The sequence below is a fragment of the Cavia porcellus genome, unplaced genomic scaffold (genome assembly GCF_034190915.1).
Source record: "Cavia porcellus strain 051 isolate PalLab524CR breed Dunkin Hartley unplaced genomic scaffold, mCavPor4.1 scaffold_7, whole genome shotgun sequence".
NCBI lineage: Eukaryota > Metazoa > Chordata > Mammalia > Rodentia > Caviidae > Cavia > Cavia porcellus.
Genome location: NW_026947490.1, coordinates 36,150,885 through 36,177,716, shown reverse-complemented (window position 1 = coordinate 36,177,716; position 26,832 = coordinate 36,150,885). Strand labels below are relative to the sequence as shown.

The window sequence follows — 26,832 nt, the reverse complement described above, 5'->3', positions numbered from 1 at the left end:
GAGTCAGCCTCCTGAAGATACAGGCATGTGACCCTATGCCCAGCTCCACTTCCACTTTTTTTTGGTACAGGGATTGAACTCATGACCTGCTTGCCAGGCAGGTGTTTATGCTGCTGAGCTAAATCCCTGAGCTCTCCACCTGCACTTTTAAAAAGTTCCAATTTTAATTAGTGACAACAGCAGCATCTGTGTGATCTCTCAGGGTAGAGATGCACCTGTCAGCCATACCATATCCTAGGGAACTTTTCCTTCTCAGGTTCCATTTGATGGTTGAGGATGACCACCCTTCTGCCTCTCTGCTCCTGAGACTGGGTTCAGACAGTGTGGTAAGATGGGAGTGCTGGTGGTGCATGACTGTCATCCCAGCATTCTGAGAGGCTGAGGCAGGAAGATCACAAGTTCAAGCCCAGCCTAGGCAATTTAGACTTAGGGATACACTCAAATAAAAGGGGGGGGGGTATAGGATATAGCTCATCGGCATAAGTACCTGCCTAGCAAGTGCAAGGTCATGAATTCAATTCCCAGTACCCACCCCCCAAAAAGGTGGGGGATGTAGCTTAGTGGAAAGGCCTTGGTTCAATCTCCACTAACATCCAAATGAAACAAAAACCAGTGTGGCAGTAATGCTATCCTATAGTGTGGGACAACACAGAAAACCAAGTGCATAGAAGACAGATGGTCCCCAAATAAGCCATACATCACAGTGATGTTTAATTTTGGGTGTCCATACAATTGGCTAGCGATACCCGGAGGGTTCATAAAGTGCAATTTCTACACATGTCTGTGAGGGTGTTTTTGGAAGAGATTAGTATTTGATTAGTAAACCAAGTGAAGATGTGTCCTCATCCGTGTGGGTGGGCATCAGTGTGGGTGACCACAGAACAGGAAGGAGAGCAGACTTACTCTTTGGGGACCACCCATCTACCTTGGACCTCTGCACCCATTCTAGGGCCTCTGGGTCTCCGATTTGCTGCCCTTCAGGTGTGGCTGGACTGCATCACCGGCCTTACTGGGCCCTGTGGGCCTTCATAGTTCCAGATCATATAGACTGATTCCTCATAATCACTTTGTGTACCTTTGGGGATGTCCTGTTGGTTCTGTGTCTTCGGAGAAACCTCAAGCTGTAAATCATGTGAAGCCTGAGTCTTTGTGATGAGACCTCAAGATTATCAGGGAAGACAGGCAAACCCCGGCAGGGAGGTATGGACCCTGGCAAATTAGGCTGTGAAGTGAATGTTGCCGCCCTTCCACTCTGCCTCTGACCCCCATATTACTAGGTGTGGATCAGTGGCTGCAACTGGAATGGACAACGATTAGGGCTGCTAAAGAGAAGCTAAAAAAGAGGTGAAAGATAAACGCTAATCGGCGTCCTGAACTATGGAAGAAGCTGGGCAGGCTGGCGCACACTCATAATCCCAACACTCTGGCAGGCTGAGACAGTGGGATTCCAAGCTTGAGTCCAATGTGAGCCACTTAGCGAGTTAGGGAGACCCTATCTCAAAAGAAGGCTGGGCATCTAGCTCCGTGCAAAGGCCCAGAGTTCAATTCCCGGTATGGGGTAGGGTAGGGGTACAAATAACTAGAACAGTGTACTCAAACATGGGTCCACACAGGGTCCCTGAGATCTGCAGGTTAGGAAATCTCCGCGCACGCATTTACTCATCCAGTTCTCACCGCGTACCTCGGCACGGAGCAGCGAGGAGGCTGTGAAGGAAGGGCGGGAAAACAGGCTGGAACCCTGTGGGCTGAATAACAAGGTTCAGGAGAACCCTGTCAGTGACGCTGCTCGCGGAGTCTTTGCGCAGCAACTGGCGACAGCGACACACTGGCGCGCGGGGCGGGGGACTGAGATCACCCGAGGTAGGGCCGATGTGACCTCGCGACGGACCTGGGTGGAACCAAAGCTCCGCCGACAGGCGAGGCGAAAGCCGGGATGGGGTCTTGAGCTCGAACCCAGAGCACAAGCAGGAGGGGACTGTGGGAGCGAAAGCGCGACCCGAATCCCGCAGCCGGCAAGGAACTTCGGCTGAGGAAGTGCCTGAGTGGCGGAGCCTTGGGTGCGGCGGCGCCTGCGCACAGGTCCGTCTGGGTTTATTCAGGGAGACCGTTGGTACCAACGGCTGCCAGCATCTGGAGCCCGCGGCGTTGTGTTGGGGGGGTCGGGTGTTACCGGGCACCAGCGCGCACGCGCACTGCAGGGCTGCTGCGCGTCGCTGGCGGTGCACCTGCGCACCAAGACAGGCCTGGAGGGCGGAGCTTCCGCGTCCTCCCGCGCTCGGGGTATTGTGGGATAGTGGCGGAGCAAGCAGGGCGTCGGGCCCTGAGGCGGACTTCGGGGCCGCAGAGCCGGGTACTTCGGGGAAGGCAGCGGCTGAGGAGCGGGCCTTGGCCTCGGTCGGTCGCTACGCAGCTCTGCGTGCCGGGAGGGCTGAGGAGGCGGACGTTTTCCCGGCCGGTGGACGCCGCTCGGCTGGGGAACCCCGGGCAACTTCCTTGTCCCTGCCCGCGGAGGCGCCTGCGCGGCCTCGAGGTCGTTTCACCCCGCCGCGCCGGCGCACCCTCCCCACTTTCGCCGCTCCCCGGCCAGGCCACCGCCCGGCCCGGCCTGTGCCGCCCCGCCGCCCCCGCCCCACTGTCCGGGCCCGCGGAGGGGCCAAGCCGCCGGCGGCGGGGCGCGGGGGGGGGGCGCCCCGATGAGCCCCGAGTGCGAGGAACCGCCGCCCCCCCGCGCAGGTGAGCGGCGCACCCGCCGTCCGGGTTCCTCCCGCTCGGGCCCACTCCCTGCCCCCCAGGCTCCCTCGGTGCCCCGGCTTCCCCTCGAGTCTCTGCCTGGCCCCCATCTTTGTCGGGACCACAGTCTCTCCGGGTTCTCCAGCTCACATCCCCCGGTCGGAGCCCGCCGGGACTTCTGTCACTCCTCTTCTGGCCCCTCGCACCCTCCGTCTTCCTCCCTTTGAGGGCCTCGTCTTCAGCTCAAACCCCCCTCTCCTTGCCGGCCTGCGGCCGCATCGCTTACCTTCCCAGAGTGATGCGCTGCTGGGCAGAGCCGTAGCGGAGGGGCGGCCGGTCACAATCACTGCGCCGTGGGGAGCACCAGGGTGCGCCAAGGCGGGGAGACACTGGAAGACAGCCGGGCGGGTGGCTCCCTCTGTCTCAGAGGGATGAGTGGGATTGACAGATGGAGAGTGGGAAGGAAGGTCTTCCCGGTGGGAGGAACAGCACGTGCGAGGGCATGAAGGTGGGATCTGGGAGGGCCGCAGGTCGAGCCATGGAGTGCGGAAGTCTTGAGAAGGCGCGGGGGCGGGGGGGGGGGGGACGGGGACGGGACATCCAGGCGAGACTGGGCGCCTGTCAGGGCCTTGAGTGTGACCTCTGGTGTGACCTCTCTAACACACCTGTACGCCCTTACTGAGGATGCGGGCTTTCCCGTACTGCTGGACTGAGAGGCAGGACCTTTCTGGAAAGTAAGCTGTGTTGGTGTCAGATGTGGTGCTGGCCTCAGAGTTGTGAAAAAACTACAGTGGGCTGGCTTCCCACCTGGCGGTGAAGTTCTATTCTGGGTGGCTGTCCAGACCTGAGGTTACCTGAAGAACACATTCAAGTAGTTTGTACACACTTCCCGCGCGGCGGAATGCTTGCCCCCACTGCCGCATGGGTTATAGAGTGGAATGGTGGTTGGAGTTGGTTTGTACTGTTTAAAGTGCTGTGTTTGCTGGGCATGGTGGCGCACGCCTGTAATCCCAGCACTTAGAAAGCTGAGGCTGGAGAATTGTAGTGAGTTCGAGACCAGCCTGGGTTACAAAGTGAACTCAAGGCTGGGCTGAACTGTGTAGGGAGACCCTGTCTGTGTTTCAAAAGACCAGAAAAAAAAGCTGTGCTTTTTTTGGTTTTTTGTTTTCTTCTTTTGCAGTGCTGGGAATGGTACCCAGTCCTTGTACATGCTAGGCTGGTAATTTACCAGTGATTTACCACTGAGCCTTTACAGCCCTATCCCATGCCTTTTTTGTTTTTCATTTTGTTATGTTTGAATGTGTCCATTGTGTATCATTTTGCTTACATTCAGGAGCTAGGTTTGGGATTGTGATGATGAGGAAGCAGTGAGACTCTGGTTTGAGTGACTTAGGTTGTCAGAAAGACCCAGGTTTGAGTCCTGATTCTGTCTTTCCAAGTGGAGGGGCCTTGCACAAGATAGCAAGTGCTGCCTCTTTTGGCCTCCAAGTGGGAATGGCAGGAGTGCTGTCCATAGAGGGTGGTTCTGGGGGTGAGTGCAGTGTTTGTAGATTTCTATGGCAGAACAGGAGGCCTGTGTGTGTGTGTGTGTGTGTGTGTGTGAGTGTGAGAGAGAGAGAGAGAGAGACAGACAGACAGACAGACAGACAGACAGTAACTCTTAGGAGTACTGTTTGGTTTGGGGTGTCTACTGTGTTAGTTTTCAGCTGGGGCATTTCACAGCTGGGGAAGGGACACACTCAGTGTGCTCAGAGTGGACATGGCGACTGCCAACAAGGAATGTCAACTCGTGTCTTCAAATGCATGGGACAGTCCCCTCACTACAAGTACTACCTACCAGTCCCAAATGTCACATTGCTGTTGGAGGGACATTGTGCTTTATTGCTTGTTGCAGCTGGTGTTGGGTGGCCTGCTGTGTGTTTGGTTTTTCTTATCCATCCACTTTCTTTGCATCATGTAGCGTTATGAACCTGCTCATCTGCCCTTCCCTTTTTTTTCTCCCCTCAGGACGCATGGCCAAGTGACCTCCCCAGATCACCTTCCCCTACTGGCTTCAGTTTTCACTTATCCAACAAGTGCTTGAGCTCTGGGCCTGGCTGTATGCTAAATTCTGAGAAACTGGCATCATCCGGGGAGAGGCAGATGCCTGAACAGGCAGATCCTGTCACAGAGCTGAGGCTCAGACGCTGCCCTAAGGTGACTTAGGGGATGCTATGGGAGGACACGTGGAGGCTTCCTGGAGGACTGGGAGGAGGTGGTCGGATCCAGAGAGCTGTGGGAGGTTGGAGAGACAGTGTAGCTGAGGCCAAGGGCCATCAGGAGGGTGCAAGTCTGAGTGTGACTTGCAGCAGGACACGGGGCAGCCTAGGTGATCTGGTAAAACTGGGACGTCAGCCCAAGTTGCCTGGTTTGGGCTCCCTTCATATGCTGGCTGAGGGTTTTGTTCACGTACTAGGGAGTGCAGCTCTACAGTAACCCATCTGTGAGTTTTTCCAGATGAGAAGGCCTGAGCTCATTAGCAGTTAAGTTTTTGGTCTAGAGATTTCTGTTTGGAGAGGTAAGATTTGAACCCATCCTGTAATCTGGTACTCTGGGAGGTTGAGGCAGGAAAATTACAAAGTCAAGCCAAGTTTGGGCAACTTTATGACTGAGATTCTGTCTTCCAGTTAAAAAGTAAGCAAGTAAATGGAGAGTTAAGGCTGTAACTCAGTGGGAAGACCCTGGGCTTCACCCCCATATCAAGTTAAAAAAAGACTTGAGCCCAGGGCTGGACCTCAGATCACACTGATACTTTGCTCTCTGTTTTCCAAGGGGTATGTTTGCTGGTCTTTTCCTTTTTTTCCTCTAATCCTGTGACCAGTCCAGGTGGTGAATCCTATTGTGAGCCTTCCAGTCCCCTCCCCAGTGTGAACCTTCTAGTCCCCTCCCCAGTCCTTGGCCTGTGTCTTTGGGGTCTCTGGTTCCTAGTTACTTCATCCCCTGGATTTGGGCCAGAGCTGACACCCCACTTGGGAGAGTGATTTTGGGGTCAGCACAGGCACCTTGTGTGCTTTCTGACTGCTGGAGATCCATCGCCAGCCTGTTGGGCCTGTGTCCTTGGCTCAGCCCCCTCTTAGTAGCCTTGTCTCCCAGAAGTGTATGCTCAGCTCCTGGCCTGTCAGTGGCATCTGGTTTTGTAGCTGAGTGTGCTGGGCTCAGGGGTGGCAGAGTTGTTGGTGTACCACCCCCTTCTTAGAAAGGAATGCTTACCACCAGCGGCAGAGAGCTGGCCTGGTATTGGGAGAAGTTGATGGGACAAGGTTTTGCTGACTCTGAGCCACCCAGCCTTTAAGGATCTGGGTGGTTTGAGGCCTGCTGCTGGTAACTGGGTCTCCCTCTCAGGACTGCTGGCCAGCCTGAGGTGCTGAGCCTTGGGGTAGCTCGGCTGGCTGCCCCTGGAGGCTCTGCCAGGGTCCCTGTGCCTTCACTCCATTTCTTGGTGCTTGGAAGCCAGTGGATATTAAGAGGGTTGGCAAGTATAGCAGCAACCTATGAATTCCCTGGCAGGCAGAGCCGTGTTTGGAGGGACCGGACAGCAGTGGGAAGGGTCAGGGGAAGCCGTGGTACAGTTCCGTGGTGGCAGAAGGGCCTGGGCCGGGACTGGCAGCCCCTGAGGGGGCAGCTGGTGTCAAAGGTCTGGAACAATATACCAGAGCAAGAAAGTAGGGCTGGCAGGAGAGGCAGGGGTAGTATGCGTTTTTAATGGCTGTCTTTCTCACTTATAATTTCCCCTTCCTTTTGCAGCCAGAGTCATGGTTTTCAAAGTCTCTAAAAACCAGTGGCAGCCACTTCCGTTTTCTTGAAGTTGCTGAAAGTTGTAAGGGTGGGGGTGGCGAGGTGTGTGTGCCTGCCTGCATGTTTCAATGGTCTGAGGAAAAGTACCAGAGTCACTTGGGTGAACATCAGGCATCAGGCGTCTGCTGTTTGCTTTTTGAGTGCTGTTGGCCTAGGGCTAGGGACAGTCTGAAGGGCACTGCTGAATCGGAACCACCTGCCTTCACTCAGCTTTTTCACAGCTGAGGAAGGAGACTTGGGGGAGCCAGGTGCCCAGTCAGGTTCTTCAGCTCAGAGAGCAAGTGAAGGTGCAGCCTCCCTCTTGTGGGTGCCCAGGGTGCTTTGAGCTGCGGAGTTGAGTTGGGCACATAGGGCCACAGGACCAGGGTACAGTGCAGAAGGTGCAGAGCCCTAGCTCTGCCTCTGGGATCTGCATGCTGGTTCCTCTTCCAAGAGGAACTCTGTTGTCAAATGCGAGTACTCAGAATTTTTTTTTTTTTTTTTTTGTCTTTTTCCTTTTTATTGGTACTGGGGATCGAACCTATGACTGCCTGCTTGCAAGGCAGGCGCTTATGCTGCTGAGCCAAATCCCCAGCCCCAAGTATTCAGAATTCTTGCTCTTGTCCTGACGTGGAGGGGAGATGGGGTGCTGCAAGTATGGGTCCCTGGGCTTTCCACAGGCATGGGCCTAGTGTGTCTGTGACCTGTCCATGGCATGACATGGCTCTCCAAGCTGTGCATGGGCTGGGCTCTGTCTCAGGTATTGATAGTATGGGGCAGGAAGAGGTGACCTGTGTAAGCTCCCAGAGCTGAGCCTCCTGGGCCTCAGCCCTGCTAGCCCGGCTGGCGCCTTGGCAGCACTGGGGTGGCTGGGATGGAGTGCAGGGCCTGGGCCTGACCTCAGAATGGTGGCTGTGGGCAGCCTTTGTTTCTTTGGTAAGAGTTTTACTTAAGATACAATTCATGTGCCACAGAATTTATCCCTTTACAAAGTACACAGTTTACTGGTTTGTAGTATATTTACAACTTTCTGGAGCTGTTGCCACGTTCAATTTATTTATTCTTCTTTCGCACACTTTTTTTTTTTTTTTTAAAATCAGGGATAGAACTCATGACCTCATGCCAGGCAGGCGCTGTGCTGCTGAGCTGTATCCCCTGCCCCTCACACACTTTAGAGCATTAACAACAACAAAAATTCTTGTTTCTTGAGGCTGGGGGTTTAACTCAGTCGCGTAAGTGCCTGCCTGGCGTGAGTTTCATACCTGGTATTTAAAAAAAAAAAATTCTTGTGTCTCTTTAGAGAAGGGACTCTGAAAAGACTGGCTAGCAGTCTGTATAAATCTTTTGCTTTTCACGTTTAAAACAAAGAAAAGAAGAAAAAACCATCCTCATTAGCAGTCACTCTCTTGTTCTCCAAGTTCCTGAAAACTTCTGCTTTGTATCTGTGGATTTGCCTGCTGACAGGTCATACATGTGGGCCCACACAGCTGGGCCTCTGTGTGCCTGGCTCTGTCCTAGGCTAGGGCCACTGTCTGACTGCCGTCTGCTGTATAGGAGGAGGCTTGCATTAGCCACACTCAGCCATTTCTTGGTGCTTCCCGATGCCTGGGCTTCGGGTGGAAGTCAGCAGTCATGACTAATTTGGTGGTTGCCCCTTGAGATTACTCTGGTCCCAGGTACACTCAGGCCAGGAAACCCATCCCTGCCCCGTCCCCACTGTCAGAGTGCTTTGAGTTGGGTCACTGAGTCAGCTTGGCTGGAGCTCAGTTTTCTCATCTGTGACCTGGGTGCCTGGTCCTCATCACCAGGTGGGTTAAGGAAGTAAGGAAGGGTCCCGGAGGAGATCTGATGCCAGGCAGATCTGGGAGTTCTTTGTACAACACATGTGTTTCTTCCTTGTGCCAGTGCTGTGTCTGCCAGGGCCTGCCTTCCCCGGGGACAGGCTATCCCTGGGTGATCTCATACCTCCTTGCCCAGCCTCCTTCCTGTGACTGGGAGGGAACAGGCTACTGGGCTGGAAGGGGTTTCACTTGATTCTCAGACCCTAGAGAGCCAGAACCTTGTAACAGCATGGTTTGGAGATGAGTGTGTCCTCCAGCTCACACTTGGGTGCAGTTCATGCCCAGTTGGAGTTCTGTGCCTGGTGCTGCCTGCAGGCTCCCAGGGGAGCCTAGCAAGGAAGAATTTGGCGAAGTGCAGCCTTAAGTCCGTGTTAGATACTGGGGAGCAACAACCTGGCTGAGTGGTAGAGGAGCTCCAGACAGCAGGAAGTGTGGCTGTCCCTGTCACACCCCACAGAGCCACCACAAGGCGGTAGACAGGGACGGGAAGCTGCCCTGCAGAGCGCTGTGCAGCGGACCCAGAGGATGAGAAGAAGCCAGCATGGAGACAAGCACTGAGGGTGCCTGGGCTTTTATTGCTCTAGGAGGAGCAAGAAGGCCGATATGGCTGGTGCCAGTGTGAGCATGGCTAGGGTTGCTTTTAGGTGGTGCTGGGTGCAGGAGGATGTGGAGGGGCGTGGCTGGAGAGTGCATCAAGGTGTGGGTGGGCTCAGGAAGGACAGCAGTGCCTGAATGGTGCTGGTACCAGTTGGAGAATGGTAGGGTTTCTGGGGTGGGCAGGGGCAGGTCGTGATCTTTCAGCTGCACCGTGAGGTTCCTGAGCCCGTGGCCTTCTACCCTCCTCCCAGAAGGCATTGAAGAAGTGCTGGGTGCCAAGGGCCCTGAAGGCCAGGAAGGCCATCCTGGCAAGGAGCAGCCCCTTGGTGAGAGAGCTGGGTCAGAGGTGCTGGCTAGTGCCCCCGTCTCCTCTCCTCATCCATCTGCTCCAGAAGCCCTGTGCTGACATGATAACTACACCCATAGTTCACTTTGTGGGTGAGCCACTGCTACCAGTTGCGGACCCAGTTCTTCCTTGGGAGCAGTCATGTGAGAGGTGGTGGCTGAGAATCCCTCAGAATGGTGGTGTGTTGGAGGAGCTGTGTGCGGTGGTCCATTTTGTCATTGTGTCCCTTCACAAAGACCCTAAGGCTCTCTGTTGCCTACTTGGGCTTGGGGGCTACTGAAGGGGTGCTGGTACCACCTGGGCCTGGGGACTACTGAAGGAGACAGCCTGAGAGGGGAGAATGGGGTCTGGGAGCTGCTGGGGGGAAGGGGTTGACCCTAGCTTGGCTCTCATGGTGCAGGACATGGAGCTCTGGGGATGGTAGAAGCTTGGCCCTGCGCTCCGAAGAGGCCAGCAGGGCGTGGGAGCCTGGTGTGGGACTTGGGGGGATGTTGCTGTCTCTGAGAAGGGTGTGTGTAGGATGAGCCCTTGGGCTATGCCTGAGGTCTCAGTCAGGCCAGGGCATGGGCTGTGTGCTTCAGAGTGGTTACTGGAAAGGCAGCCTGGCATAGGGGCTGAGGGCTGAATCCCTGGTGCAGTGGATTAGGACCTGGGACCCTGGTAGAGGTGGCTCTCCAGGGAGCCCAAGGCTGCTTCCCTCCACTGCGTTGGGGGCTGGACAGTGGATCCCTTCATGGTTGTGGTTCCCAAAGTGAGGGCGCTGCCTGGAAATGAGATTGGAGCAGAGTCTGAGTGGTCCCCTTGGCATGGGCAGATGCAGGAGTGAGGGAGTCTCCCTGTGGTGTTGGTGCTGGCCTGGCGATGTGGGAATGGGAGGCAGCCAGGACCTCCTGGCCCACAGTGGGGCCACCTCTCGTACCTGGGGGTGGCAGTTGCTCTGGTCATAGGCCAGGGCCTGGGGGAAAAACCATGGAGGCTGTGCAGAGGGAAGGGTGGACCCGAAGGACAAGAGTGGGAAGGGTCCTCAGGGTGCTGAGAGAAGGGGACTTGCATTCGAAGACCCAGGAACAGATACCCCAGCCTCCTGGGGCAGTGATGGTCTCTGCCTCATGGGTGTGAGACCCTTGGGAGGCAGGTGAAGAGCAGAGACGGGGTCAGGGCCTTTCCTGTCTCTGGGGACAGGTGGCCGTGATGACTGCTCCAGTGGGGCTGTGCACAGGGCGTGGTGTTGAGCAGGCAGCCACGAGCACAGGTCAGGCCTGCTGTTGATGGGTTTAGAAGTCTTGTGAATCTGTCTCTGTCTCTGTCTTTTTGCCCAGACTGTCCTCAAACTCTGTGTGGCCCAATATGGCCTTGAACTAGCAGTCTCGTGCTGCAGCCTCCCGAGTGCTGGGGTCACAGGTGTGGCCACCAGGCCCAGGCAGGGTTGCTTGAGGAGGTGCAGCAGTGTGGCTGCAGCTCAGGGCAGCACTGTCCAGCCTCTGTCAGTGCTGTGCACGCAGCTCGCTGTGCTCTCCTCCAGGCCAACAGCGCTTTCCTGCCTCCTTTGGGTGCTGGCCTAAGGCTGTTCTGGGAGCCGCTCTAGCCTGGCTTGGGTTCGTGGCGCTGAGAGGGTGGTTGGGGTGTGTTTGTGTGTGTGGTGTCCAGGCAACGGCTGTGGCCTCAAGACACACAGACTTCCTCTCTTCCCCCTGCCGTTGCCTCACACCCACAGTGGCCATGGGTGACACGCTGGGCCAGGCAGCAGCTGTGCACTGGAGGTCATGGGGCATTTGAATTTGTTCAGCAAATACAAGTTGAAGTGAGTCTGAGGCCAGGAGTTCAGGCTGTGTCTCTGGAATGTCCCTGTCATTACGGGCCAGTAGACATAGGCTGGTGGGGATGGGGCTAAGGTCACTTTTCACAGTGGCTGGCCTCTCCTTTTGGACTCTGCATGGTTCATATCAAGGACTTCACCAGGCATGGGGCGAGGGCAGATGGGACAGTGACCCTGGATGAGGCCCTCAGGCGATGGCTTGAAGGCTGAGACGGTGGGGTGAAGGTCCTTGGAGCTTGGTGGGTGTGTCCAGCTTGTGTGACCTAGGCACCCCCACAGGGTACCTCGGAGTCGAGGGTGACATGTAAGATGCCCTGTGTTTGCAGGGCGCCATGTTTTGGAAGTTTGACCTACACACGAGCTCGCACCTGGACACGTTGCTGGAACGGGAGGACCTGAGCCTGCCTGAGCTGCTGGACGAGGAGGACGTGCTGCAGGAGTGCAAGGTCGTCAACCGCAAGCTGCTGGACTTCCTGCTGCAGCCACCGCACCTACAGGCCATGGTGGCCTGGGTCACCCAGGAGCCTCCAGCCAGTGGTGAGGAGCGGCTGCGCTACAAGTGAGTCCTTCACACTCCACACACTTGGGAGCTGAGACGGGGAGGATGGAGCCCTCCTGGAGTCCTGCAGGGCTGGATGCAGATCCCACTGTGCTCCAAATCTTGGTTCTGTAGAAAGCTCTGTTGGGCGGGGCTCTCCAGGCAAAACCTGGTGCAGCCCCTGCCAAGCTGAATCTCCCCAGTATCGTTTCACTTGTCAGTCGCCTCCCTACTTTTTTTCCTAGTGTGTTTTTTGTTTCTTTGGTTTGTCGTTTTTTCAGACGGGACTTCAGATTGACAGTCCTACCTCAGTCTGCTGTATACTCAGATTGCAGATGCGTACCGTCATACTGGTTTTTCCTTTTTTCCCAGCTGCAATCTTTGTCAGGGTGATTGTACAATCTAATACAGGTGTAGGAAACAGTAGATCCTGAGCCCTTGCTGCCCAGTCCCCTCCAGTAGTGACATTTTGCAGAATTACAGAAGGATGAAGTCCCTATTTTCTGTGACTCGCTTTTCAGAGGCTTCTGCATCCATGCTGTCACCACTGCTTATGGCCACACCCACCTTCCTTCCAGCTCGCCTCTGACTTTAGCAGTCATGTCCCCATTTGTACAGTGTTTTTTGTCTTTTGTTTTTTGGCCCTGGGAAATGAACTCAGTGTCACACATTCTAGGCAGATAGTCTCACCTCAGCCCTACTTGTATGATTCTGTCATTTGAACAGTGTTACAAAATGCATCTTGCAGTGGGGACCTTTAGGGAGTGGCTTTTTCCCAGTGTAATTCTCTGGAGACTAATTCCAGCCGCAGAGGGGAAGGCAGCTGTCTTTCTTCTTCGAGGCTCTGGCAGGGCGGCTCCTGGCCAGGTCCCATGCTCACCATGGGAGCCCTGTGGTGGCTGTGTCTCTCCTCTGTCATTCTCCATTACATTAGCTGCTGTGCAGCCTGCACTGTGCTTCTCAGGTGAGAGGAAGGGTGTGGTCTGGGCACTGGCCATGGCAGGTGGCTTGGGCCTGGCTCCCTGCCTCTGTCTGCCTGGAGGCTGGGAGTGTGGTGAGGCTCCCCTAGGCTCAGGTGCCCCCCCAAGCTTGTGGTCACGGGGGCGCTTCACTGCAGACTGCAGGCCAGCAGTGCTCCCATGCCTCCTGTTTGACAGAGGTCCTCCTACCTCCTGACCCTTTCTGTCCAGGGCGTAGGTCACACTTGTTCAGTGGCCTGGGGCTGGGCTCTGACAGTGTGGGCATCAAGGTGCCCTCTGTCTTTCCTTTACAGTAGTGGGATAGGAATGTGCTAGGTGAGCACCCCACCACTGAGCTTTAGTCTGGCCCTTTGCGTTTGAAGTGAGGCTTGCTAAGTTGCCCAGGGTAGCCTTGCACTTGGAATCCTCCACCCTCAGTCTTCCAGGTAGCTGGGATTACAAGTGTGCACTGCAACCTGGCTGCCCCCATCGGGCCCTGCCCTGCCCCTCCCCAAGGAGTCTACTTTGAAGGGAGGGGTAACTGTGGTGCCTTCGAGAGTTTGTGGTTTAAACCCAGAGCGGACTCTGTGGTCTCACAGGGCACCCTGGGCACAGAGGCTCTTGTCCTTGGGTTGCTGAACACCTTATGTTTGCAGAAAGGACGTGAGGTGGGGAGGTTTAGGAAAGTTGCCTTGGGGACAGGGAGCTTAGATGGTGACCCAGTGCATGGGGCAGACACTGGGAGAGACAACAGGGGAAGGGGTCAGGAAATTGAAACTAGAGACCAGGTGAGGTCAGATGTTTTAGTGTGCTAAGAAGTGCTTGAGGGTTCTTAGGGAGGCTGGGGAGGGCGCAGGAGAGGAGCGGGGCTGGGTAAACAGTCCTGTTCTCCGTGAGCCCCCTACCAGCACTGTCCTGCTAGGTACCCCAGTGTGGCCTGTGAGATCCTCACCTCAGATGTGCCCCAGATCAATGATGCCTTGGGTGCAGATGAGTCCCTCCTGAACCGGCTCTACGGCTTCCTGCAGAGCAGTGACAGCCTCAACCCACTGCTGGCCAGCTTCTTCAGCAAGGTCATGGGCATCCTCATCAACCGCAAGACAGAACAGGTGTGTGGCCTTCCCCGCCAGGAGTGGGCATGGAGCTGGGGCCCGGCCTGTGTATGACGTGACCCTCTGTCCCCAGCTCGTGTCTTTCCTGCGAAAGAAGGATGACTTTGTGGATCTGCTGCTGCGGCACATCGGCACCTCGGCCATCATGGACCTCCTGCTGCGCCTGCTCACCTGTGTGGAGCGGCCCCAGCTGCGGCAGGATGTCTTCACTGTGAGCTGGGCCTTCACCGGAGGGCTGGGTAGGTGGGCACGGGCTGGGCACTTGATAGAGCCCCTGCGTTTCTGTCCCCAGTGGCTCAATGAGGAGAAGATTGTCCAGCGGCTGATAGATCAGATCCACCCGTCGAAGGATGACAATGTGAGTGCCTCCCACTTCTGCAGCTGTTCCTTCCTCATTCTTTAGAAGATCGCGCTTGCCCTGGTTTCTGCCCCACACATGCGTTTGGATGCCCTGAGCCTGAATGTGCATGTTCATGACCTTCCTTACACGCTAAGCTGCTTGTGGCCTGCAAGCAGCCAGAAGTGTCACTCTGGTGAGCCTCTGCATACCTTGTATAAATGGAGCCAGCTGCTGCCTCGTCTGTGCCTGGTCTCTTCCCTTGGCATGACATTCCTCATTCCACCCTCAGACGGGAGATGTAGCTGAGAGGGAAAATGCTTACCTAAAGCCAGGGCTTGGTCCCAAGCTCCAGAGGGAAAAGGTTTACCCTCAGGTAGCAGGGGCAGTGGCTCATTACTTTCCCTGGCTCAGTAATACTCCCTAGTGTGGGCAGACTATGCTTTACCTTCCAGGCACTGGTTACGGGCACCTGGTGGTCGTGCACGTGTCATGTGTGTATGATGTCTCTTCTAAAAGCCTTCGGTGCCTCTGTGTGCTGTCCTGGCAACACATGTCCCTGCCTGTGTGGCTGCCCTTTTGTCTCTCTCCGGGGGATCCTGACGTGTCTCCTCCTCCCCAGCAACATTCCAATGCATCTCAGTCTCTGTGCGACATCATCCGCCTGAGCCGGGAGCAGATGATGCAAGGCCAGGACAGCCTGGAGCCGGACCAGTTGCTGGCCACTCTGGAGAAGTGGGTCTGCGGGCTGGCTGAAGGTGGGGGAGAAAGGGGAGGGGTGTCTGTGTTGGGAACCTGACCCCGGATTGCACTGCCTTGCCCCAGGCAGGAAACCATTGAGCAGCTGCTGAGCAACATGTTTGAGGGGGAGCTGAGCCAGTCTGTCCTTGTCAGCGGGATCCAGGTGCTGCTCACTCTGTTGGAGCCCCGGCGGCCCAGGTGAGGCTGTTGTTGGGGACAGCACCCATTTCCTGCCACTCAACTCCTGCCAGTCAGGGTGGCACTGAGACCCAGTCTCCTGTTGCCTTGAACATTGAGCACCCCTGCTGGAGGTTGGAGGATAGCAGGGGGACATTTGATGGCGTCAGATTCAGGGCCCACCCTCACCTCACACCTTACCTGCACTACTGGCTCTGCTCAAGATGAGTCCTGAGCACACCTGGCACTGGCTGCAGGCCCTGGGTTCACTGCTCTATCTGGGCTGCTGCAGGTCGGAGTCCATGACCATGAACAACTTCTTCAGCAGTGTGGATGGGCAGCTGGAGCTCCTGGCCCAGGGGGCCCTGGACAGCGCTGGGTCTAGCACAGGGGCCCTGCACGCCCTTCGCCCACGGCTTGCCCACTTCCACCAGCTCCTGCTTGAGCCTCTCCAGGTAGTAAGTAGTCCTGGGGGTTGCTGTTTCTGAGGGAGGTGGGGTGGCCGGGAAGGTGGCCTTTGAGAACTGAGCATGCCCTGTCCGCTGCAGCTGGAGCCACTGCAGATGACGTGGGGCAGCCTGGCCCCACCTCTGGGGAATACACGACTGCACGTGGTCAAGCTCCTGGCCAGTGCCTTGAGTGCCAATGATGCTTCCCTGACCCAGGAGCTCCTGGCACTGGACGTGCCCAACACCATGCTGGTATAGGGGTGTGGGACGCAGGGCTTGGGGAGCAGGCAGCAGGCGCTGTGTGTCTCTGGTGCCAGCCCATGCCCCTTCCCAGGATCTGTTCTTCCATTACGTCTTCAACAACTTCCTGCACGCACAAGTGGAGGTGTGCATGAGTGCCATGTTGAGCTTGGCCCCCCCGCCCAACAGCAGCTCTGAGACACCGGGCGGGAACCCTGTGCTGAAACACGTGAGCGCTGTCCCCTGCAGACCACCCCTTCCATCTGGCACTACTGCTGGCTCTGGGCTGGGGAGAAGGGCTGGGATGGTGGGGAGGAGGAGGCTGAGGGGCTGTGCTCTGTGTGAAGCTGGACCTGAGTGCAGCAGGCCCTATCCGGCCAGTCTCCGGTGCTTGCTGAGTGAGGGGCTGGCCTCGCTGCCCTGGTGTGCGGCCTGGCCGACCCTGCCTTGCCTCTACAGCTGCTGCAGCACTGCCGCCTGGTGGAGCGGATCCTCACATCCTGGGAGGAGAATGATCGTGTCCAGTGAGTGCCTGCTACCTTCGTGCTGGGGGGATCGATCCAGGAAGACAGATCTGGGCTGGGGCAGCCTTGGCATCCAGCCTGGTACCACCTGTGGCTTTGCTCTCACACAGGTCCGGGGGTGGCCCAAGGAAGGGCTACATGGGCCACTTGACCCGGGTGGCCAATGCCTTGGTGCAGAACTCGGAGCAGGGGCCAAATGCCGAGCAGCTGGGGCAGCTGCTGAAGGGTGAGGCACAGAGCAATGAGGGCTGGCAGGGTGGTCGGGTTGGGCGGGTACTTCACTCCTGTCTCCCCCTGCCCTCCCATGTGCAGAGCTGCCGGGGGAACAGCTGGAGCGGTGGGAAGTGTTTGTGTCGGGACCCTTGACTGAGACCAACAAGAGGAACACTGTGGACCTGGTGAGGCCTGCTGTCCCAGAGGGAGCCCTATCACCCTCGAGTAGCTACCTGCCTTGGCCTTACTGTGGCCTGCAGCTGGCCCTGACCCCTGTCTGTCCTGGTCCAGGTGAGCACCCATCACCTGCACTCCTCCAGCGATGACGAGGATGACCGGCTCAAGGAGTTCAACTTCCCCGAGGAGGCTGTGCTGCAGCAGGTGGGTGGGCCATGTTGGGGTGCATAAGGTGTGCGAGCCCTTCCTGCCCAGCTCCCTGCTAGCTCCACCTCTGCCTGCTGCAGGCCTTCATGGACTTCCAGATGCAGCGCATGACCTCGGCCTTCATCGACCACTTTGGCTTTAACGACGAGGAGTTTGGGGAGCAGGAAGAAAGCGTGAAGTGAGTGTCCCTGTGTGAGGGTAGTTACTGTTGCCCTGTGAGGACATCTCTGGGGCACAATTGAGTGTGGCCTTGGATGCTCACTGCCTGGGTTAGACTGAGCCCCAGCTCTGCAAACCCCTCATCCCATGGAAGGCCTTGAGGGTGGGCACAAGTGTCCCATTCTGTTCCAGGGACAGAGACTAGGTCTCGGCCTTGGGAAGGTGCAGACAGTGAAGGGTAGTGCCCAAAGAAGGGCAATGCCCAGGGAGTGTTTGTGAGTGAGCCTGGCATCACTGAGCCAAAAAGACATTGCCACCAGAGGCAGGCCATGGGGCCTGAAGCCAGACCAAAGGGGAACAGGGACACAGCCAGCAGCCAGAGTCTCTCAGGTGCCATCATATGGTTTTGTCTTTGTGCCCGTGACCAGTGCTCGAGTTGGGGCTGTTTACCTCAGGGAGGTTGAGGAGGATGGAGCTAGTCAGCAGGGGGTGGCATGGGACTGGGTGGGGCGTGGAGATGGGCTGCTGGCCACTGTGCCTCTACCCGGCCCCAGGCCTTGCACAGGGCTGGTCTCCAAGGCCTGCGTGTCTGGGACAAGGAATCCTTCAAGAGGGAAAGTGAGCAGTCTAGAACCCAGCCTGTGGGGGAACTGTGACTGCGTGGTGGCAGGTGTGCAGCCTTTGCCCAGCAGGCCCTGGCATGCAGGGGATGCCAGGCAGCTAGGAGGTGACGCCCTACACGATGCTGGCCATACCTTGGGCCTAGGTGTCAGCTCCTCTCTGTCTCTGACTTGGGGGTGATCCTGCCCCTGCCCTTGGGGGTGGTGCAACCCGAGTGGAGGATGCGACTGTCCTGTGTGTAGTGCAGTATCTGGTGCAAGTCTGGGATGGCAGGGTGACTCAGCTTCTGCTGGGAGGGGTGTCTGGGTCTTGTCTGCCCCCCCCAGGTGGCTGCAGGGCGCTGTGAGCATTGGGGCTGGGGAGGAGGAGAGCTTGCACATGGGTTTCCGCGTGCAAGGCTCAGCTATGTGCAGAGTGAGGGACGCGCTCACTGCACATGCACCCGCTCTCTTAGTGCACCTTTCGACAAGACGGCCAATATCACCTTCTCCCTCAATGCTGATGACGAAAACGTGAGTGCTGCTGTCCTCGTCCTGGTGGGTGGAGGGTCATGGGGACCGTAGCAGCACAGCCATCCTGCCACCCTGCACCTGCAGCCCAATGCCAACCTGCTGGAGATATGCTACAAGGACCGCATCCAGCAATTCGATGACGATGAGGAGGAAGAGGACGAGGAGGGCCATGGCTCTGGGGAATCGGATGGAGAGTACGGTGCCTGGCAGGGCAACCAACTGACCAGGGCAGCTCGCTCGGGCCAGCCCCCCGGGATCCGGTGAGTCCCCCAGCCTCTCCTCTGTAAGCTGCCCTGGCACAGGTAGGGGTTGTAGGGACTCTAGACTGAAGTGAGGGAGCAAACCAGAAAGGTGGATTGGTGTGTGTGTATACAGTGGGAAGCTCCAGCTCCCAGTTTTCAGTGATGGAAACCTGCAAAAGCAGAAGACAACCTGGGAAGTGGGGCTCCTCTGCCAGTGCTCCGCTGCTACTCTGCCAGGCACTCCTGTGGACTTCCCCACAGGCCATGGGCTTCCAGGGGAAGCATGTTGCCCTCCTTGAGGTGGGCTGTCATCAGCTTGTAAGAACATTGTTTTTGTTTTTCTGCTTCCTAGTGCCTGTGTGTAAAGGCATTCATGCTGTGTACATTTGCTGATTTGAGTACCTGCTTGTGGTTTGCAATGCAGACTGTTGCCTCCTGGTGCAGCACCCCAGCTCAGGAGTGCAAGTGTGCAGTGCTCATGGCGCCCTCTGCTGGCTGCTGTCCTGACACTGCCCTATGTAGTGCAGGCGGAGTGGTCCTGCAGTGCTTGGGACCTTCAAAGAAGGGATACTTGTCCTGTATCTCCTTTTGTGACCGTTTTGTCCACACCCACTCAGAGATCTGTCTCTTGGTTGGTGGCTGGACTTCACTTGTGTTACCTTGTGGCAGGTGCCCCATTCTGTGACTGGCCTGTGGCTTTCCTGGCTTTGTAGTGGACAGACTGGAGGGGTTCTTGGGTTGTATTCTGTGTTGGGCTCATCTTTACATGCTGTGTAAGTGGCAGCGTCACCCTTTGTGTGTGGGCAGTCAGCATGCTCAGTACCAGGTGTCCAAGATACTATCCCTTCAACAGTCTTGGCACCCTTCTGAAACATCCCTTGGTCACATGTGTGAGGGTTTCTTATTGCTCTGGCTCTGTTCTGCTAGGCTGTCTTATACCAGTATCACAGTATCTTTGTAGTAAGTTTTGAAGTTAGGAAATAATGAGCTGGACCCCTTGTTTTTCATTTCCAAGATTGTCTTGACTTGGGATTCCTGAATTTTATCGTTAGCCCATCAATATCAACAGCTACTGTTCTAGTACAAATGTGGGCAATGACTAGGGTGGGCAGTTTATGTAGTACTGCTGTTTTATAGCACATTTTCATTCCAGGTCCATGAGCATAGGGTGCACTTTGGTCTTTAATGCTTTTTTGCAGTGCTTTGATTTAGAGTGTAAGGTTTGCTTTTCTTGTAAATTTATTCCTAAGTAGTTTATTCTGTTTGATGTTATTCTAAATGGAACTGTTCTGAAATCATTCTGAGATTATCCCAAGTGTGTGGAAAAGTAGTAGCTTTTTTTTTGTATATTAAACTTGTTTCCAGCAACCTTCTAAACCCACATATTAATAGTTTTAGTGGCAGTCTTTGGTTTTTTTTTTATATACAGTGTCCTGTAGGTGGGGCAGAGTGGTGTATACCTATAAGCCCAGCTGAGGGGAAGCTGAAGTAGCATGATTGCAAGTTCAAGGCCAGCCTGGGTAGCAAAGACTCCATCTCAGGAAAAAAAAGGCAGAAGATCATGTCCTCTGTGCATAGATGATTTGACTTCTTCCCAGGGCAGGTGCTTGTGTTTCCTTTTCTTCTGTAAGTGCCCTGGCTGGAACCATAAGCGTCAAGAGCAGCAGGTCTTGACCTTGCGCTGCGTGATTGAAGTCTGCTTGTGGTCTGCAGTTGGGGCACATGCCAGTTCTGTGCAGGCTGAGGAGTCCCTTCTTTGTTCAGCTGTTGAACACTGCAGTTGTGCTGTGGACTGCATGCAAGTGGACTTCTTTCCAGTTCATTGTACCAGGTCGAAACGGCGTGTGGTAGTGTGGTCGGCCCCACCCCGTTTCTGGGTTTCACATCTGCCCATGTGGCTCGGAGAGGCTTGGGAAAAAGCCCCCTTGCTTTAAACCTGTGTGCAGGTTTTTCCTTGTGGTTATGCACTAAGGAACACAGTGTAACTACTCTTGACGTTGCATTTGCTGCTCTGAGTGGATGGTTGAGTGTTGGGGAGAAAGTACAGGTTCTATGCAGATCCTGCACTGTTTTATAGAAGGAATTTTGGTGTCCAAAGGATTCTGCTCCCTGCATTTCCTGTGTGTACTGAGGGTGATTGTTGGCTGAATTGTTCCCGTCAGTGGTGTGAGGGTTTTCTCCACCATCACGGGTTGTGTGTTACCATTCAGGTAGTCGAAGGTGTGGTGGTGCTCGCCTGTGATCTCAGCACTTGGAGACCTCATACAGGAGGATCACCTTGGCTTTAGCCCCCCGGGACTACATAATGAGGTCCCATCTCAAAAACCAAACACAGAAGTTCAGCTAGTGTTTCTGGAGCAGCTATGGTGCCAGTTGTTATTCTCATGGCCAAGAATGTGCGGGTGACAAAAATCATGTGTCTCTACTTCGTGGAGTTTGTACCTGGAGAAAGAGTAAATAAAGTAAACCCTTGGGTTCTGAGGATGGACCTGGGAGGAAGGCTGTGGGAGAGATGATGCTGGTGATGGGCACAAGTGACTCAGGGCTGGGGTCTGTCTGTCTGTGATCAAGTCCCTGCACATTCCTTGAGGGGCTGTCCTGCTGTGGAGACGGCAGTTAGTCTTACCACCTGGCCTCTCCCCACATACTCCCTTGCTCTTGGCCCCCGAGTCTGTCCCTGTCTCTTCGCACCACTGTCTCTTTGCCTGGCCCTGGGCTGTAGTGGGTCGGTGGCTGTCCCCGCTTGGATGCCTGACAAGGTGCTGTCTGGGGCAGGAGTGCAGGCAGCACCGACAGTGAGGATGAGGAGGACGAGGAGGAAGAGGAAGAGGAGGGCGGCGGCGCCTCTGGCCCTGGCCCTGGGCCTCCACCTCCTGGTGAGTGTGGATACTGGACAGGGCCTGGTGCCGGCCTGTCCTGTGCTCACCCTTTGTCCCCACACTGCTGCCCAGGCCCGAGCTGGACTGCCACCTTCTCACCTATGCCTGTGGATACTCTGCCAGGCACCTGTGACTCCAGGGCAGAGGAGCTGCTGCCCCCTGCTCAGCACCCATCCAGCCCTCAGACCCCGGATGCCCTGCAGCTCAGGTGGGATGGGTGGGGTGGGGTCCTAAGTTCTGGGCCTCTCAGGCTGGGGTGGTGACCTAGCCACACCTTTGGGTTCTCTTGTCACCCAGATCTCGGGAGCCTGTTCCCCCTTCAGCACCTCAGATGGCTGCAGATGGCAGCAAGCCACAAGGTGGCAGCAAAGCAGCAGAGCCCTCTGGTGAGCCCCATGCACCTGCCCGCCAAGGGCCATCCTTGGGTGATGGCACGGGTTGGCGGTTTGGGCGTCTAAGTTTGCAGGAAGCTGATGGCTGAGGTGCGGCCTGTCCCCCCTCTTCACAGCCCCCTGCCAGGCCCTGGTTAGTGTTGAGGCCCTCCAGACCACCCTGCATGGGATACGCTCTGCCCCCAGCTCAGTGGACAGGTGAGCTGTTGCTCCCTTCCGGGTTCCTGTTTGCCTTGGGATGCTGCCATCATGTGTGGAGTGCCCCATGGCCCCTGCCTGTAGGCCCTTTGTATAAGTGTGTCTGTGGGGTGGGAGTGTACAAGGCCCTGTGGCCGGAGGGCAGAGACTTGCAGAAGGGGACACCCGGCACTGTGGGCTGCGAGTGTCTCCTGCCCTGGGGATGGTTTCTGGAGTCAGACATGAGGGGCGTAGCTCACTGCTGGTACACACACACACCCCTGACCTGCTGCGTGGTCCTGTGTGCTCTGCCATCTGCATGTTCTTGGGTATCCATTTAGCTGCTCAGCATCTGCTCAGTCCCTGGAGCCCCTTTCTGGGCAGCTTGGGGTGGGATGGCCACAAGGCTTCTGCAGGTGGCAGGGGAGGGCAGCCAACGCTCAGCTACACTGCCCTTCCCCGCAGTGCAACCAGAGACCCCTCTACCTCTGTCCCAGCCTCTGGGGCCCCTCAGCCCCCCCAGACCAAGGAGGGGGAGAAGAGCCCAGAGCCCTTGCGGCTCCTCCCGAGCCAGAGGTAAGCAGTGGGTCAGTCTCAGGTGGGGGCCTGGAGGGGCAGAGAGTGACCGCTGGGTGCCCTCTCCCCTGACAGTGCCCAGGCCCTGGAGCCGCCTCTAATGCCCAATGGGTCAGCCCCAGTAGCACTCCTCTCCCCAGGCTCCCAGTGAGTGCGGCTGCAACCTGGGGCGGTGGTATCCAGGGTGCTGGGGCTGCTGGACTCTCACTGACCCTCTTCCGTTCCAGGTAGCCGCCCAGCGGTTGTGGTGGCTCAATCCTCTGTCCTCCCCATGGACTCTGGCGGGGCAGGGTCGGTCCCTTGTGGGTCCCTTGCTCCCAGCACCTGTCCCCACGTGCTCCTCTGGACTCCCAGAGGCTGTGCCAGGGAGAGGCCCCGCCCTGCCCCGTTTGCACTGAGAAGAGATTAGGAGCTTGCCTCCTGGAATAAAGAGTCACATGGAAAGAGGAGAGAGCCGCACGCTATGTGTCACGTGTACCGAGGGGGCTGTGTGGGCCAAAGCACAGCCTCTGGCTCTTCGGGAGGGCAGTACCGGTCCCAGGCTGCTGCCTTCCTGTCTTGCGCCCAGTCTTCTGCTCAGGTCCACCGCGGGTGGGCAATGGGGCCAGGGGCGGTACCCTCGCCCAAACCTGCACTCAGCTGGTGCCCAGCCCTGGGGAGCGGTGAGAGGGGCCCTCCAGCTCTCCTGGGCCTGGGGCTCCAGCCCTCCTGCCAAGTGGCCTTGTCCCAGCTCCCTCCCCCACAAAGGCGTGAGTGTGTGTGTGTTTGTGCCGAGCTTCTGTTTCATATTGCATATATAAATAAAGGAAGACAGTTTATGGTTCCCACTGGTCAGACCTTGTATTTGGACCCTCAGGTGGGGCAGCTCCCCTCTGAGCCTCAACCCTTGTGGCATGGGGGTTAGGTTCAGATGGGGCCGGGACTTCCACATGGAAGGGAGGTATTGACTCACACCCCCTTCTGCCTTTGCAGGCATGGGTTAGGATGCATCCTCTGCTCGCGCCCGGTGGCTGTGAATCTGGGGAATTTGGGAGCCCATGGCCTTCAGAGGCTTGGTTCCTGCCCAAGATGGGAGGCCGGAGTCCCTGCCTCATGGTGGGGCTGGGTGTCCAATGACCCCCCCATAACAGCCTGGGGGTAAGGCAAGTACCTGGCTCCCAGCGGGTTGGCACAGGCCTCCCTCGCCCAGGCAGAGTAGGGGCAGGAGTCCACCTGTGCCTGTCCTGTCCCAGCGACCCTGACTACCGGAGTAGTTCCATGCTGCCCTCTGGGAGGCGCCCTCATTGGCTTCCACTGTAGGCTAAGGAGTTGGCCAGGCTATGGTTTGCCAGGCAGGAGATCTGGAGGTTGAGGGACCCCTTGCTGCTGTGGGTACCTTGGGAGGGGATGGCAGGCAAGGCCATATCTGGGGCCTCTTATCAGCCCTAGAGTCCACAGGACACTCCAGGTTAATGTATAACGAGCCCTCTCCACCCGTAGTCCACCAGCTCTGCATGTTGGCCACCTGTTTTTGAGGCCAGCATGGACCCCAGGAAGGAGGGTATGCCCCTGAAGACGCTTTCCAGCCAAGTGAGCCTGTGGGGCTGGGGCTCAGCACTTGGGAAACCAGGCAGCCTGGGGTTCTGGAGTCCCAGTGCTCCCAGAAGTGGGCCCTGTGGGGCTGAGATCCTGCCCCTTGTAGATAGGTCACCTAGGAGGCTGAAGGTCCTGTCCCTGTCCCTGACAGGGCCCTGCCTGCACAGCTTAGGTCGAAGTGGCAGGGAGGGTGGGAGCCAGAGCTTGGGTCAGCAGGGTGCTTAGGGTGGGGCTGTCCCTGGTGCTCAGCACCCTTTTCTGTAGCCCCCAGGGGCTGGCAGGTGGCTGAGCCCCTTCCTGCTCACCTGCTCCGTCTACTTCCTCTGGGTGCCTGATCCCCAGCCATCCTGGCCCGAGGCCCTGCTCAAGTGCCTGCCTGTGCTCTGCCTGGTGCTGTTCCTGGGGACTGTGCCCTCTTCCGGGGTCTGCACCCAGCTCTTGCAGGGTGCCCTCTTGTGCTCGGCTATGGGGGATGCCTGCCTTGTGTGGCCTGAGACCTTCCTGCACGGTGAGTGGGGACCCAAGTGTGGGGCCCTGGAGGAGGAGGAGGGGGAAGGCCAAGGGAGGGTGCAGTCAGGGTGCCCAGTGCACGCATGTTCGGGTGACAGCAGGTGGGTAGCTCTTGGGCTGAGGGTATGACTACATAGGAAGAGTGGCAGGTGCAGGCCAGTCTCGACCCTCCTTCCCACAGGTGTGGCTGCCTTCGCCACCGCCCACCTTCTCTACCTGCGGGTCTTTGGCCTCTCTCCTCTGCGGCCCGGCCTGCTGCTGCTCGTGATCCTGGCCACTGCAACCTACCTCAGCCTCTTGCTGCCACACCTGCAGCACGCCGTGGCTGGCCCTGTGGTGGTCTATGCGCTACTCCTGGCTGCCATGCTGTGGCGTGGCCTGGCTCACGGTGGGAGTGCTGGCCGCGGTGCGCTGCTCTTCACAATGTCTGACGCGGTGCTGGCCTGGGACAGCTTTGTGTGGCCCCTGCCTCATGGCCGCCTGGTGACCATGATCACTTACTACGCAGCGCAGGCTCTCTTTACCCTGTCTGTGCTTAGGAGCCCCAGGAACAAGGCCGACTGAGACTGACCAGCTGGCCAGGTCCCCTCTCCCCACTGCAATAGCGCACCCCACCCAGGCTACTTCCCCAAACCCCTGCCCTCATCAGTCTGCTTGCTTGAGCTAAGTAAAGTGGCTGTGGAGACATCAGTGCTGCCAGTGTTTTGGGAGGGGACCAGGGAAGGAGCTGGTCCCCTGAGCTACCTGATACCTTCGGGGCCTGACAACCTCTATCCAGTGGACAGGTGTACAGCATTGAAGACCAGAAAGATGTTTTTGCTTATTTTCTGAGACAAGGTCTCACTAAGTTGCTCAGGCTGGCCTCTGATTTGCTGTCCTGCCTCGACTTCCTGGGAGCAGGGATGAGCAGGCTTCCCGTTCTCTGCCTGCACTTGAGCTGGCAGGCAGGAAACAAAAGAGTGTGGGCAAGGAAGATGTCACGCAGAGCTGACTGTGGCTCGCAGACCTAGGGGGAGGCCGGTGCTGTGGGTGAGAGCTGCCTGCCAGGGCCCACACAGTGGATGGGGAACCATTGTTTTGAAGAGGGCAGAGGGCTGAAATTCTGGGTCTGAGGGTGGAGGCCCTGGGCCTGGGGAAGGGAAGAGGCCGGGCATGGACCCCGGTCCAGGGAAGGTGGAGGCCAGGCATGGATCCTGGGTCTGAGGTGGAGGGTGTTATGGACATGGTCTACCCGCCCACGGCCCTGCAGAGCCCCCAGCTGCCCTCCTCGGAGCCCTGGATTGCCGGGCATCTTCCCCTCAGCGGCCTTTCCAACATAGGTGCCACACACTGGTCCCACCAGCAGACCCGTCAGCACTGAGGACAGCGCTGAGCCGGGTGTCTGATTGGTCCCGGGTTAACGCTAGCTGCTTTCTAGACGGCTGCCCAAAAGCCCCTTCCTTGCTGCCCGCTGTGACCCCAACGCTCAGCCTGCCTTCCTCCCCGGCCCAGGAGCACTGAGCTGGCGAGACCACAAGGCCTCGTCCTTAGGGAGCCCGTCCTGCCTCCGTCCTTCCCCTGCCTGTCTGTCCAGGTGCAACCTCCGGAAGCTGGGAAAGACCGCACTCCAAGCACAGCGCGCTCCACCAGGGGGCACCCTCTCCCAGCCCTTTCAGAGTCCTCTGCAGTTTTTCTTTTTCTTGGGCTGGGGATTGAACCCAGGGCCTTCTCCGTGAGCCAAGTCCTCAGCTCCTTTTTATATTTTATGCTGGGGCAGGGTCTCACTAACTGGCTGGGTTTCCCAGCTAAGTTCAAACTTGTGATTCTCCTGCTTCAGCCTCCCTGAGTCCTGGGAACGCAGTGTGCACCACACTGGGCTTCAGGTTATTTTGTGCTCCAGTTAGGCTCACGGGCTGCTAGTCTCTTGCTTTCCCCCCTTGCATTGACTACTTGGAGTAGGCAGAGTAGCCAGGGACTTCCATTTGTCCTTGACACCATCAGGATCCTTCCACTGAAGATCAGGGAATCACCTCTGGCGTGGTTTCCCTCTGTACACTTGGTGTGGGAAGCGAGACGCATGCAGGGTTCTTTTCTGAAATTCTCTGTGGTACTGGGGATGGACTCAAGGCCTTCACACCATGTTCCATCTTACCCTTTGTGAGTTAACCAGGCTGGCCTGGAACTTGCGGCCCTTCTAACCAGTCTCCCAGAGTGCCCAGCTCAACCCACAAGGTGACAGGCTCGACTGTCCCAGAGGACCAGGGCACAGGGACCTGTGTCCCCAAAGATGACTCCATTATATGGATCAGAGCCATGGTTAGCAAACCCACATTCTCCTCTCCTAATCCCGTTACCCTGGAAATTGACCGCTAGGACAGACTCAGGATGGGAGG

The 26,832-nt window shown here is 57.1% G+C and overlaps 2 protein-coding genes across 6 annotated transcripts; both read left to right on the top strand.

Annotated features, from left to right (window-relative positions):
• The first annotated feature begins 2,591 nt into the window (after positions 1-2,591).
• Positions 2,592-24,391, top strand: Ppp6r1 (protein phosphatase 6 regulatory subunit 1). 4 transcript variants are annotated; one of them, XM_023563135.2, is made up of 25 exons: positions 2,592-2,733; positions 4,738-4,926; positions 11,470-11,702; positions 13,563-13,749; positions 13,826-13,963; positions 14,045-14,110; positions 14,712-14,824; positions 14,915-15,028; positions 15,300-15,465; positions 15,556-15,708; positions 15,791-15,925; positions 16,156-16,220; positions 16,331-16,446; positions 16,533-16,618; positions 16,725-16,814; positions 16,898-16,995; positions 18,052-18,109; positions 18,194-18,369; positions 21,127-21,227; positions 21,303-21,438; positions 21,528-21,616; positions 21,739-21,820; positions 22,265-22,375; positions 23,348-23,517; positions 24,215-24,391. In XM_023563135.2, the coding sequence occupies exons 2-24, from the start codon at positions 4,831-4,833 to the stop codon at positions 23,514-23,516; spliced, it is 2,778 nt and encodes a 925-aa protein (XP_023418903.2). In that variant the 5' UTR covers positions 2,592-2,733; positions 4,738-4,830; the 3' UTR covers position 23,517; positions 24,215-24,391. The 4 variants fall into 4 exon arrangements, with proteins under 4 accessions (XP_023418903.2, XP_013003187.2, XP_013003188.2 ...); XM_013147733.3 differs by lacking the exons at positions 23,348-23,517; positions 24,215-24,391 and adding exons at positions 22,451-22,522; positions 22,603-23,198; XM_013147734.3 differs by lacking the exons at positions 23,348-23,517; positions 24,215-24,391 and adding an exon at positions 22,603-23,198.
• On the top strand, positions 23,624-25,150 carry Tmem86b (transmembrane protein 86B). 2 transcript variants are annotated; one of them, XM_013147738.3, is made up of 3 exons: positions 23,624-23,944; positions 24,293-24,458; positions 24,642-25,150. In XM_013147738.3, the coding sequence occupies exons 1-3, from the start codon at positions 23,897-23,899 to the stop codon at positions 25,022-25,024; spliced, it is 597 nt and encodes a 198-aa protein (XP_013003192.1). In that variant the 5' UTR covers positions 23,624-23,896; the 3' UTR covers positions 25,025-25,150. The 2 variants fall into 2 exon arrangements, with proteins under 2 accessions (XP_013003192.1, XP_003465599.1); XM_003465551.5 differs by having other exon boundaries at positions 23,639-23,944; positions 24,215-24,458.
• The last annotated feature ends 1,682 nt before the right edge of the window (positions 25,151-26,832 follow it).